The 13,199-nt window shown below is 53.4% G+C and overlaps 1 protein-coding gene across 2 annotated transcripts; it reads left to right on the top strand.

Moving 5' to 3' along the window:
- Positions 1-6,890: 6,890 nt before the first annotated feature.
- On the top strand, positions 6,891-13,044 carry MEN1 (menin 1). Of its 2 annotated transcripts, none has more exons than XM_077115809.1 (10): positions 6,891-7,029; positions 7,418-7,878; positions 8,808-9,016; positions 9,208-9,336; positions 9,635-9,675; positions 9,759-9,846; positions 10,630-10,766; positions 11,164-11,299; positions 11,605-11,769; positions 11,883-13,044. In XM_077115809.1, coding segments are annotated over exons 1-10 (1,851 nt in total). In that variant the 5' UTR covers positions 6,891-7,027; the 3' UTR covers positions 12,366-13,044. The 2 variants fall into 2 exon arrangements, with proteins under 2 accessions (XP_076971924.1, XP_076971926.1); XM_077115811.1 differs by having other exon boundaries at positions 6,893-7,041.
- Positions 13,045-13,199: the final 155 nt, after the last annotated feature.

Consider the following 13,199-nt stretch of genomic DNA (forward strand, 5'->3'; position numbering starts at 1 on the left):
CCAGACTTTTTGTGATAATAGGGCGCCAAGATCTTTCTGGCTACTTCCTGCTGTAATGGGGCAGCGTGGGGTTATAGGCTGGAACCGTCATGGCCAGGGGAGTGGGGAGGCTGGCTGTAGGAATCTGGTGAGGAAGGCAGGTGATGATAATGATGCAGGAGCATTTGGTTGACTGCTACCCGGGATAGTTCCTTCATGCGTCCCTGAAGGAAGTTGGAGGCAGGGAGCTAGGAGAAAAAAGAGATAGATTAGGATAACGACCTAGTAGCGAGAGGAGCCATGTCGTCAGAGGAGAAGAAAACCAGCTTAAGGCAGAGTTGGTTCCTTGTTTCCTGTGGTAGAGATCGTCTCTTAGTTTGTTTAGGGTTTGACTATTTTGTTCCACCAGACCCGACTCGTTGACATAATAGCAGCAGTTCCTCTTGGAGGAATATACATGTTCCTCCTTTTTCAGCTGTCTGCAGGTCTAAGGCCCGTCGATTTTGAAGAGTTACCTGGGCTAGTGAGGTGAGTTGGCATTGTAGAGAGGAGAGGAATTCTGATGTTGATTCCAGGGCAACCTGTAGTCGAGTTTCAAAGTTTGGAGAGGTTAAAACATTGTGTCCCAGCGCCCCTCCCGCTGCGGCTGAGGCTGCGACTGAGGCAGTCAGGCTGATGCCTACTGGGATAGGAAGAAAGGCAGCCCTTTCTGAGCGAGGAGAGGGCAGTAGCCAGGTTAGTTTGGACTCCCCATAGAGGGTTAATTGAGGAACAATAGTTACCAGGAAGCATGGTCTCAGGGCAGTGGAGTTAAGGCGCTTGGTAAGAGTTCCATTGCACCAGAAATATTGTCCTTTGGGGACATGGGTGGTGGTGTGGGTAGTGACGTTAGTCTGGCACTTGCTATGAAGTTTTGTTTGAGGGTTTTTTAACCAGTGTAGTGAGGCTCTTAATTTGGCAAGAAGATCTTGCCCCATTAGTGGGCTGGGGCAAGAAGGCATTACTAAGAAAGAATGTGTAATGGGGTACCCTTCTATTAAACACGTAAGCGGTCCTGTAGTTAAGAGGCGTGAAGGACGGCTGTCTATGCCCATAACCGTGACCTGGGAAGAAAGGAGTTGACCTGAGTAAGAGTGGAGGACAGAAAAGGTAGCCCCTGTGTCCACTAAAAAGGAGGTGGACTTACCCGCTACCTTGATGGTTACCCTAGGCTCGATGAGGGTGATTGGGGTCGCTGAGGCCGGGAGTCATCAGTCGTGGGTGGCCAGGCCCAGGACTGCCAGCGGTGGGCTAGGGGTTGGAAGGACGGGCCCTCCACGGCCAGGCGCCGAGGGTCAGTCACTTTTCCCATGTCCCTTTGTACCACAGAGGGGTCATGGTCCCTTGGGTGGTCAAGGATTGGGGCACTGACGGGACCAGTGTCCGTCGAGGCCACATTTGAAGCACTCTCCTGGTGGTGGATTAGTCGTAGCCGGCTTCTTCTCCATTGAAGTGAGCCGCAGAGCCGCAATCAGGGACCGGGCCTGTGAATTCGCCTTTCGGCGGTCCCGGGATTCCTTTTCTGCCCTCTGTAGTTCATCACGAGTATGAAACATTTTAAAGGCCGTGTTTACCAGGTCACGGATAGGGGCCTGAGGACCGTCCTCAAATTTTCTAACTTTACACCTTATATCCGGAGCTGACTGGGACATCAAGTGTGTGGCTACAGCAGTTTTACCAGCCTCCGAGTCGGGGTCTAGGCGGAGATATTGGGAGAGGGCTTCTGTGAGCTGGTGTAGAAAAGCGGCCGGGTTTTCATCAGGACCCTGGGTCATTTCCCTCAGCTTATGGAAGTTTACAACTTTATGTGAAACTTTCTGCATGCCTACTATAAGGCATGTAAGCATTTTGTCCCGTCTAGTCCGCCCGTTTCTTCCCGCTGGAGTGTCGACCTGACATTTCCACCCTGGCTCTTGGTCTGGCACTGCCTCGGCCCCGACCGGCATGGTGCGGTCGGTTATATGCACCTGGTTAGCATGAGCCCTGCATTGAAAATGCGGTCCATTTCATCGGTAGTGAGGGAAGAAGAGCAGATTACATGAATGTCACGCCAGGTGAGGTTGTAAGCATTAGCCAGATATTGGAATTCTTTAGTGTAGGTAGTTGGATCGTTGGAAAAGGAGCCCAACCGTTTTTCAATGTGTGAAAGATCGGCCAGAGAGAAGGGAGGGTGTGCCTGAATTAACCTTTCAGCTCCTGCAGCCTCCCGGAGGGGACAGAGTAAAGTACTTTTTGAGCAGGTATGGGAGCTTACGGGTGAGGGTAGCGAGGAACTAGCTGGTGGCAGAAGAGCTGAAGCGGGGGGTGGGGGGCATGCAGGTAATGGGAGAGCCTTTGGAGTAGAAGGAGAAAGGGAAGGATAAGATGGAGGCTGGAATGCTGCAGGGAGGGGGAAGAGGCAGGGGAAGATGGCGGCTGGGACGTCGCCGGAACAGGAGGAGGAAAAGAAGGAGAAGATGGCGACTGAGATGTCACCGAAGCAGGAGGGGGGAGGGAAAGGCAAGATGGCGACTGGAGCGCCGCTGGAGGGAGGGGAGGGTAGAGCGAGGGAGAGGAGGTTAGTTTCCCAAGATGTGGTGGTGGCTGGCCCTGGTCTTTTTTTTTTTTTTCCTGTTTTCTTTTGTATTTATTTATTTTAAAATTTATTTATTAATGAAAAAAATTAAATGAAATAAAACATCATACATAATCAGTAATTCACAATATCATCACTTAGTTGCATATTCATCATTTCTTAGAACATTTGCATTAATTCAGAAAAAGAAATAAAAAGACAATGGAAAAAGAAAATGAACACAGGATAGAAAAAAAAAAAGATTATACCTACCATACCCGTTACCCCTCGCTTTCACTGATCACCAGCATTTCAAACTAAATTTATTTTAGCATTTGTTCCCCCTATTATTTATTTTTATTCCATATGTTCTACTCCTTTGTTGACAAGGTAGATAAAAGGAGCATTAGCCACAAAGTTTTCACAATCACACAGTCACATTGTGACAGCTGTATCATTATTCAATCATCCTCAAGAAACATGGCTACTGGAACACAGCTCTACGTTCTCAGGCAGTTCCCTCCAGCCTCTCCATTACATCTTGAATAACAAGATGATATCTACTTGATGCATAAGAATAACCTCCAGGACAGCCTCTCGACTCTGTTTGGAATCTCTCAGCCATTGATACTTTGTCTCCTTTCACTCTTCCCCCTTTTGGTTGAGAAGATTTTCTCAATCCCTTAATGCTGAATCTCAGCTCATTCTAGGGTTTTTCTCAATCCCTTGATGTTGAGTCTCAGCTCATTCTAGGATCTCTGTCCCACGTTGCCAGGAAGGTCCACACCCCTGGGAGTCATGTCCCACATAGACAGGGGGAGGGTGGTGGGACTGCTCGTTGTGTTGGCTGGAGAGAGAGGTGGCCCTGGTTTTTTAAAGGAAGACGAATCGAGGGGGTCAGAAAAGGAGGAAGTTTCATCAGAGGGAAGTGGGGATTTGGGAGTTCCCTTGGTTAGGAGAACCTGAGCCGTAGAGCAGGAGGTGCAAAGGGAGGGGCGGGAGCGCAGAAGGAGAAAAGCCTGGACATAAGGAATTTCGGCCCATTTGTCGTTCCTCTGGCAAAAGTTGCGGAGGTTCGTAAGGATATTAAAATTGAAAGTCCCATCTTCAGGCCAGTGAGAACCATTATCCGATTGATATTGGGGCCAAGCCTTTTTACAAAAGTAAGTGAGGCGTTTTTGCCCGATGTCTGGAAGTAAATCCAGTGTGGACAGGTTTGTCAGAAGACAACCTAGGGGCGCATAAGGTTTGGTTTAGGCACCAGATGAAAGGTTTAGGAGGCAAAAGGGTGAGAAAGAAGAAGGGTAGACCAGGAAATTTAAAGTGTGTGGGGGGGTATTTCTGCGCGCTCCCGGGCAGAGCTCACCAAATCCAAGATGGAGGGAGGTGAGTGCGCATGCGCGGACTTCAGCGAGGGCAGCTTTTAAGGATGGAGGTCAGGTGACATCCGGAAGGGGCAGTTCATTAGTTCCAGAAGTCAGGTCGAGAGGGGCGACACAGCCTCTGCTGCTCCAGTTGCAGTGCCCTTCCCGGTTCCCCCGACCTAACAGTTGGTTCCACATAAGGAAATAAATTAATATAATAAGCCACAGTAACAGAATGAAGGAAAAAAGACAAACACAAACAAACATGATTATCTCAGTTAGTGCAGAAAAGATTTTTTTTTATCCAGCGTCCTTTTTTAATAAAAGCACTTGGAAAAATAGGAATAGAAGAGAACTTTCTCAATATGATAAAGGGTATCTGTGAAAAGCCTACCACTAACATCATTATACTCAAAGTGAAAGACTGAAAGCTTTCCCTCTAAGATCAGGAACAAGACAAGGATGCCCAGTGCCACCACTGATTGAACACTCTGTAATAGCTCCTCATTTCACCCAACCTCATAGCTGAAAAATAAGCTTGCCTCAGCTGAGTTTAGCAGCTTACTCTTTGTACTTAGTTCCAGAAGGATGTTAACCAGAGTTTCTCACTTCTGCTTTCAGAAACAAGATAAAAATAGTGTTGAGAACACCTTGTGGCCTAGTCAATCAGTGTCACTTCTTCCCCATGAAACAATAGTTTGAAAAGAGTCACAAAGACCCTCAATGTAAGAGCTTGCACATCGAAACCTGAATCTAATCACTGAAGCTAAAACACCAAAACATTTGCCCCTACCCTCCTCACAAAAATCCACCGTCATCGCTGACCATACAAAACTGAATCATGCAAACCATGAGTTAGTTTATTTTACCAATAAAAACCCTGACTCACCCTCCCACTTTGAACTGGTTTGGGGAAGATTCCTCCAGTTCTTTGCAAAGTGCCCTTGCAATAAATCACCTTCACACTGAGAGACATGTTTCTCCTTTGTAGCCCTGGGTCAGGTTGGCCCTTCTATTGGAAACAGCCATGCTTGTGGCATCAAGAGCCAAAGCCCGAGGCGTTGCAAGGGTAGCTCTGTGTTAGAATTCTCCCCTGCCATGCGGGAGACCCAGGTTCGATTCCTGGAATCTGCATGTGTCAAAAAAAAAAAAAAAGAGTGAAAGCCGAGACTCAACCTTGCTCACAAGACCTTATGTGATCTCACCTGCCTTAGCCACTCTGCCTCCATCTCTGCCCATCTTTCCCTTGCACACGGCACCCAGCCACGGTGGTCTTATTGTCCTTAAATCCACCAGACACAGTACTGGAGGCCTCTGGCACTTTGCAATTCTGTTTGAAATATTTTTCCTCCAGATGCCCACACTGCTTGTTCCTATTCCTTCTTCAAGTCTTCATTGAAGCTCCCCTCCCCCTTTCCATAAGGCCTTCCCCAGCCTTCCTCTCTAAAATTGCAATCTCTTTTTGACACTTCTACTCCCTTTCTTTTCTTTATATTTTTCCTTAACATTGATAGTTTCCTAGCATATTAAACATCATACTTATTTATCATAGGTATTGTCTGCTTCTGCCACTAGAATATAAGTTCTATGAGGGCAGGGTCTTTAAAAATAAACAGCTTTTATTTTAAAATAATTTTAGATTTACAGAAGCATTGCAACTATAGTACAAAGTTCCCTAAAGTTAAAATCTGAAATAACCATGCTACACTTATTCAAAAATAATTAATGAAAACTATGGACAAAGCTAAAGACTTTATCTGAATTTCCCCAGTAAGGTAGCCAACTTGTTCCACTTTGCCCAGGATTTTTCTAGTTTTAAAAACGAAAGTCCCACATCCTAGGAATCCCCTCAGTCTTGGGAAAACTGGGACAGTTGGTCACCCTGTCCACCAGATCTTCCACGAATGTCCCTTTTCTATTTCAGGATCTAAGTTGGGCGACCACATTGCATTTGGTTTCCTGTTTCCTTAGTTCCTTCTAATCTGCAACAATTTCTCCCTGTTTTCTTGTCTTTTACAATCTTGGTATTTTCGAAGAGTTCTGGCCAGTAATTTTCCAGAAGGTGCTTCAGCTTGGGGTTGTGTTTCTTTTTAGATTTATATATTAAACTGGACTTATGAATTTCAGAGAAGAAAAGCACAGAAGGGTAGGTAAGGTATTTTATGGGTTTTATTCACAGCTGTATACCCAATGCCTAAAACTGAGCACCTGGCTGTGGGTGAATAAGTGAACCTGTTTGGTGAATAATTAAGTGAATGAATTATTTAGCATTGTTTTGACGTCTCAGAATGTTAATTTAAATGCTATCACATCATACATTTTGTTCTGCGGCTGGTTTTCTGTCAACCATATGCTCTGGAGATCTAATTTAGGATGCCTATAATGCTTCACCTCTTTTTTTAAATTTTTTTAAATACCAAAAACACCAAACAAATGCAAACATTCCTATTTTGATCATTCCGTTCTACACATATAATCAGTAATTCACAATATCATCACATAGTTGCATATTCATCATCTTATTTACTTCACCTCTTTAAACTTGTACCCTATTACAAATAATTACAATGGTTTATTAGATGTTCCTTTTAACACACGTAAGATTTTCTCATGGACACAATCAGGGCAGAATTGCTAGGCTTAGGGTAGGCACATTTACATGTCAACTAAAATGGCTAAACACATGTATACACGAGCGATGTCGGAGTTCCTGTTTTCCTCACATCTTGCAGACACTTCAGAGAAATACGCAGCGCACCGACCACCTGAATACGCCGGATCACTTCCTGGACTACATCTCCCAGAAGGCACTGCGGGTGCGTTTCCCCACCTGGTCTGCGCGAAAGGGAATGACCCGTGCCTGAGAACCTCAGGCAGGGGGCGCTGCCTCCACCCTCACCTGCCTCCCGAGAGCCCAAATTGGTGGGAGAGCCACTCCCAGAAACCACCGCGGCCTGGCCTCCATTTCAAGGCTTGGCCCGGGCAGGAGACAGCCCCGGACTCCACTTCCCGGCACGCAGTGCGGCTCGCGACGCGGAACTCCATTTCCCAGCAGGCTCCAGGCCGCGGGCGCCGCTGTGCCTTGTGTGGGATGTAAGCGCGGAGGTGGGCGCGGGGGACCGAAGCCAGGACTCTCTTCGAGACTAGGGGGAGTGGGTTGGCCCGGGGGGCGTCTCACGGACCAGGTTCTAGGGGCCGGGGGCAGAGTTAAAGGGAGGGGGCGGGGTGGCCATTGGAAGTCCTCAGCAGGGTCCTTGAGGCGCTCCACATCGGGGTTGGTGCTCCCGGGGTTGTGGGGGTCGAGAAGGCCCTGCAGCTTTGGCTCAGGGGGTCTCGCCTACGAAGGAGGGGGAGCAGGTGATCGGCGGGTGAAGGGACCGGGGAAGGAGGGGAGTTGGGGGGGGCGGCGACTTCAGCCGAACCTGGGAGGGGGCTTCTCGACCGTGCCTGCCCGCCCCTCCCTACCTCGGCTCGCCTGCAGGCCGCTGCCCGCCGCCATGGGCCTGAAGGCCGCCCAGAAGACGCTGTTCCCGCTGCGCTCCATCGACGACGTGGTGCGCCTGTTCGCTGCGGAGCTGGGCCGAGAAGAGCCGGACCTGGTGCTCCTGTCTTTGGTTTTGGGCTTCGTGGAGCATTTTCTGGCTGTCAATCGTGTGATCCCCACCAACGTGCCCGAGCTCACCTTCCAGCCCAGCCCCGCGCCCGACCCCCCTGGCGGCCTCACCTACTTCCCGGTGGCAGACTTATCCATCATCGCCGCCCTATATGCTCGCTTCACTGCCCAGATCCGTGGTGCGGTCGACCTGTCCCTCTACCCCCGAGAGGGGGGTGTCTCCAGCCGCGATCTGGTGAAGAAGGTCTCCGATGTCATTTGGAACAGCCTCAGCCGCTCATATTTCAAGGATCGAGCCCACATCCAATCCCTCTTCAGCTTCATCACAGGTTGGAGTCCGACAGGTGGCAAGGGCGAGAATCCTGCCCTCCTGAGAACCTTGGGCTGCCTCCCCCACAACATTCTATAGTTTACCCAGCCCTTTTGAGACCTATAGACTTTGTTTAGTGGGGCAGGTGTGATTCCCCCACTGGACTGGGAGAAACTGAAGCCCAGAGAGGGGAAATGATGTACCAAAGTCACACTTGGAGAGAATCATGGGGCTGGGACTATAACCAGGTCACTTGGCTCCAAACCCATTAACCCACCTTCAACCCCCTCAGCACACTCCCACCCCTGCCATTGAGCATCCTGGAGTCCTGCAGTTCAGAGAGTGGTAGCAGTTTAGGGGGTCGGGGAGTGGATGGGTGAGGAGCCAAAGATAGGCTATACCTGAAATACTCTCACTGAGAATATTTGAAAGTGAACAGACTAGGGGCTTAACCTCAAGAAGCTGAAGGCTCAGGGCTTGCAAAGAGCCGCCTTCTTTGTGCCAAACCCAATAGACTGACAGTCACATACTGGGGTGCCATGTTGAGAAAGAATCTGAAGCTGCCTCTGAGCTTGGCAGGAGGAATGCAGAAATAAAGTAGGAGTATTTGCTGGAGGGTGTGTGAAAAGAGCGTTGGCCAGAGCAGCCTGTTTTCACCATCTCTAATAAGGGAAAGAAAATGGGAAAATCATTACATTCGCAGAAATATATACTGTGGTTGCAGAAAAAGGAAAGAGAGGGGGTCAGAGACTGGGTTGAGCCATGGAAGATCCAGGAAGGTCTCTTGTTGGGGCTGGGGGATGTTAAAAGAGGGAAGGAGAAGGTTGGAGCACATAGGAGGGAAGGAGAGTGGAATAATGGGCAGGACTGTGAGGTCTGGGCACAGGCTTGGAGATGGGGCCAGGACAGAGCCTGGCCTAGCTCTACCATCACCTCCTCTTCCCCCAGGCACCAAACTGGACAGCTCTGGTGTGGCCTTTGCCGTGGTGGGGGCCTGCCAGGCCCTTGGTCTCCGGGATGTTCACCTGGCCCTGTCTGAGGACCACGCCTGGGTAGTGTTTGGGCCCAACGGGGAGCAGACAGCTGAAGTCACCTGGCATGGCAAAGGCAACGAGGACCGCCGGGGCCAGACAGTCAATGCTGGTGTGGCTGAGCGGGTATTACTCCCCCCGTCACACCCCTTTACACTCTACCAGCCCAAGCCACCCCAGGGTCCATTTTCATGGGCCACATTTCCCTCTTCCCATCACCACCTACTGTATCAGGAAGGGGAGGCAGCAGGCCCCTTCCCTGGCCTTCGTTCCCTGGGTCAGACCATCATGAGATGTCTGCTTTTGCCCCTTCCCAGAGCTGGCTGTACCTGAAAGGGTCATACATGCGCTGTGACCGCAAGATGGAGGTGGCGTTTATGGTGTGTGCCATCAACCCTTCCATTGACTTGCACACTGACTCCCTGGAGTTGCTGCAGCTGCAGCAGGTGAGGAGGGGACCCTAGGGCAGGAGAGGCCTAGGCAGGATCTCTGATTTGCTATGGGTCCTGGGCAGGGGCACTCTCCCTTCCTGAGTTTCAACTTTCCCTTCTGTAAAATGGATTAGTAATTCCGGGCCTGGACTTTCCCAGGACTCTTGAGAGGGTGAACTTTGAAGGTTCCTGAATTCTGGCCCTTCCCACATGGTGGGAAGTCCCGGGTGTGCCAAAACCCAACTCTGCCTGACAGGCTGTGGACCCCTCCCTCTGCCTCCCCCAACTCAAACCTCTCTTCTTGGGCCCTTAGAAGCTGCTCTGGCTGCTCTATGACCTGGGACATCTGGAAAGGTCAGTAGGAAGAAGGGCCAGGCTGGACCTTCGTTGATGGGGAGGTTGCAGGGTGGTGGCCTGGATTCATACCCATTTCTCAGGTATCCCATGGCACTGGGGAACCTGGCAGATCTGGAGGAGCTGGAGCCTACCCCTGGCCGACCTGATCCACTAACACTCTACCACAAGGTGGGGGCATCTCGGGAGAGCACAGAGGGGAGGCCCCCGACAGTGGCTGGTGGCTGGGAGGGGGTAGGCAAGCAGAGGAGAACTTTGTGTGATGGGACAATCATCCACGCAGTCCTCATTTTGTGGGCATCCACCATGTGCCTGACCTCAGCCTGGGTACTGAGGACAGAAACATGACCCATGTGTGGTCCCTGCTCTTAAGGAGCTTCAGGCTGGGGCTGGGGAGACAGTGCCCTACAGGAGTCTTTATAATCAGTGCAGTCAGGGATGTCTGAGGGTGAAGTCTTGTATCCCAGCTTCCCAGTCCGTGAGTGGCAGGGCCTGAAATTGAACCCTCAGCCCTGCTTTTTCTTCTGCCCTCTTGCTGTCCTTCCTGGAGTATGAGAGAGGTCAGATGGGGGTGGGGAGTAGTGAGGAGGGGTGTTAACTTGGTGGGGAGTGGTAAGAGGGACACTGGGCTGGGTTTGGAAGGCTGCAGTGTTTGTATAGGAAAGCCAAGGAAAGGGTCGGGCCCTGAGCTTGGAGCGGGCCCCTTGCCCTCCTTCAACCCTGCTCTGTTGTGGGTCCCTACCCCCTGCAGTCTGGCCCAGGCCTCATAAGCTGTCCTGTGGACCCAGGTAAGGAACACCTGGTTGAGGCAGTGGCAGGGAGTGGAGGTGAGGTTGGAGAGGGAGTCTCTTTGGGATCCTCCTGTTGCCCCTTCTGAGTATGGCCTATAGGACATTTGTGCCATAGGGGCAGCTGGGGGCTACCTACCTATGACCCGTCTCTGCCACCCCTCAGGGCATTGCTTCAGCGAAGACCTACTATCGGGACGAGCACATCTACCCGTACATGTACCTGGCCGGCTACCACTGTCGCAACCGCAACGTGCGCGAAGCCCTGCAGGCCTGGGCCGACACGGCCACTGTCATCCAGGAGTGAGGACCCCCGCCAGGGCTTCAGCCCTCCTGCCTCCCCCACTCTCCATCCTGTTTCCAACTGCCCTCATCCAGGAGTGAGGCCGGGGGCCCAAGCCCCATCCCCCTCCACCAGTCCCTAAGCAGCAAGGCCACTGTCACCGGGAGGGAGGAGCCCCTGTTTGGGACTTGAGGCCCTTCCTGTCTTCCCTGCCCCTCCCACTTTCCAACTAAGGGATGCCGTGGGACCTTCACCCAGCCTGCTGCCCCTCCTTAGTCTTGCTCTGGGCCAACCCACACACTTTCATCTGGGAGTCAGGACCCCAACCACTCGCCTGGTTCCTGGGATAACCCAGGGAAGGAAACCTGTGGCCACCCACCATGGCCGAGACCCCACAGTGCCCTTCTGCTCTCACAGCTACAACTACTGCCGGGAAGATGAGGAGATCTACAAGGAGTTCTTTGAAGTGGCCAACGACGTCATCCCCAACCTGCTGAAGGAGGCAGCCAGCTTGCTGGAGGCGGGCGAGGAACGGCCAGGGGAGCAGGCCCAGGTGAGGGGCCAGCCTGCAGCCCACCCCTCCCACCTGAGTCCGGCTGTGAGGGGGCTGAGGATGCTTTGGGGTTTCTACCCCATGTCCTCAGATAAGGGGGGACAGAGGCTCACCCCTTCCATGGCCAGGGCCCCTCACTCAGGTGAGAGGTGGTGTGGAAGTAGGGGATGGGTCCTCCCTTCTTGGGCTTGGCTGAAGACTGATTTTGCAAAAGACTTTTGGCCTCTGCTCACTTCTCCCGGGTGCCCTATGCTCATAGGGGTAGGTGTGGGGGTCTGACCTGCCCTCCCTGTTCCTTTGCCCAGAGCACACAGAGCCAGGGCTCTGCTCTCCAGGATCCTGAGTGCTTCGCCCACCTGCTGCGTTTCTACGATGGCATCTGCAAATGGGAGGAGGGCAGCCCCACACCAGTGCTGCACGTGGGCTGGGCCACCTTCCTGGTGCAGTCCCTAGGCCGTTTCGAGGGACAGGTGAGGGGAGGCTGGGCAGGGAGTATGCAGGGGATGCTGAGGACAGTGTTGGGGCCCCCAGGCCATCCTTGGGGTTCCAGCCCCTGCCTGCAACCTCTCCCGCTTGGGCCCAGGTGCGGCAGAAAGTCCGCATCGTGAGTCGTGAGGCCGAGGCTGCAGAGGCTGAGGAGCCGTGGGGCGAGGAGGCCCGGGAAGGCCGGCGCCGAGGCCCGCGGCGCGAGTCCAAGCCCGAGGAGCCCCCGCCGCCCAAGAAGCCGGCTCTCGACAAGGGCCCTGGCGCGGGCCAGGGCGCAATGTCGGGGCCACCCCGGCGACCCTCGGGGACGGCCCCGGGCACTGCCCGCGGCCCAGAGGGCAGCAGCGCGGCCCCGGCCCCAGCCCCCGCCGCGTCGCCGCCGCCGGAGGGGCCAGTGCTCACTTTCCAGAGTGAGAAGATGAAGGGCATGAAAGAGCTGCTGGTGGCCACCAAGATCAACTCGAGCGCCATCAAGCTGCAGCTCACGGCGCAGTCGCAAGTGCAGATGAAGAAGCAGAAGGCGTCCACGCCCAGCGACTACACGCTTTCCTTCCTCAAGCGGCAGCGCAAGGGCCTCTGAGCCACCCGGGGCTGTCCCCAGCCCGCGGTGACCCAAGCCGAGGGAAGACGGCCTGTACCTCAGCCCCTGACCCTAGGATTCGCCCCCCTTCCCCGCTCAGAACCGAGCCATTGGAATGTAGGTCGCGTCCCGTAGAACCCCAGCCCGCGGGTTGAACCCTCACCTCGGGCCCCGCCGCGCAATCGAGGCAGCCGCCACCGGGCAGGCCGTTGCCACCCGCGCGCGGGTGCCCCCCCCCCCCGGGCCCGGAACTTGAACCTGAGACTTCACCCCTAACCCAGGGGGCTGGGGACCCGCCTCCATCCTGGGAACCTAGGACCCCCTGAGACGCTAGGAGTACATTTCCGCACATCAGAATTCTATCCCTTAGAAATCCAAGCCCCCCACCCGCCTCCAGGATTTCTAAATCCCCGCCTCGCTAGCGCGCGATCCCGGGACGGGAGGCTCCGCCCCGGCCGCCGTGACTCCTGAGCCCCTCCCCTTCCTGACCGAACTGGCCCCGGAGCGGAGCCTGCGCTCTCTTCCGAGCCCCGGGGCCTCCCCGAGCTCAGCCCATCTCGGGGGACCCCGGGGGAAATCTGTAAGGGGTTGGCAGTGGGCGAGAGAAGCCTGATCTCTTCCTGTTTTGTACATAGATTTATTTTTCAGTTCCATGGAAGATGAATACATTTTGTTAAAAAAAAAAGTGCGCGTCCTTGTTTGCTGGGGGAAATTGGGATGGGCGGGCGAGGGGGGGGGTCATTTCCCTACCTTCCGGCCGCGGGCGGCCCACCTGTAGCGCGGCGGGCGGACCTGGAGCCCTCGGCTCCGCCCCTGGCCCCGGGACTTCCCCTC

Source organism: Tamandua tetradactyla, chromosome 9 (assembly GCF_023851605.1).
Source record: "Tamandua tetradactyla isolate mTamTet1 chromosome 9, mTamTet1.pri, whole genome shotgun sequence".
In the NCBI taxonomy this organism is placed as follows: domain Eukaryota; kingdom Metazoa; phylum Chordata; class Mammalia; order Pilosa; family Myrmecophagidae; genus Tamandua; species Tamandua tetradactyla.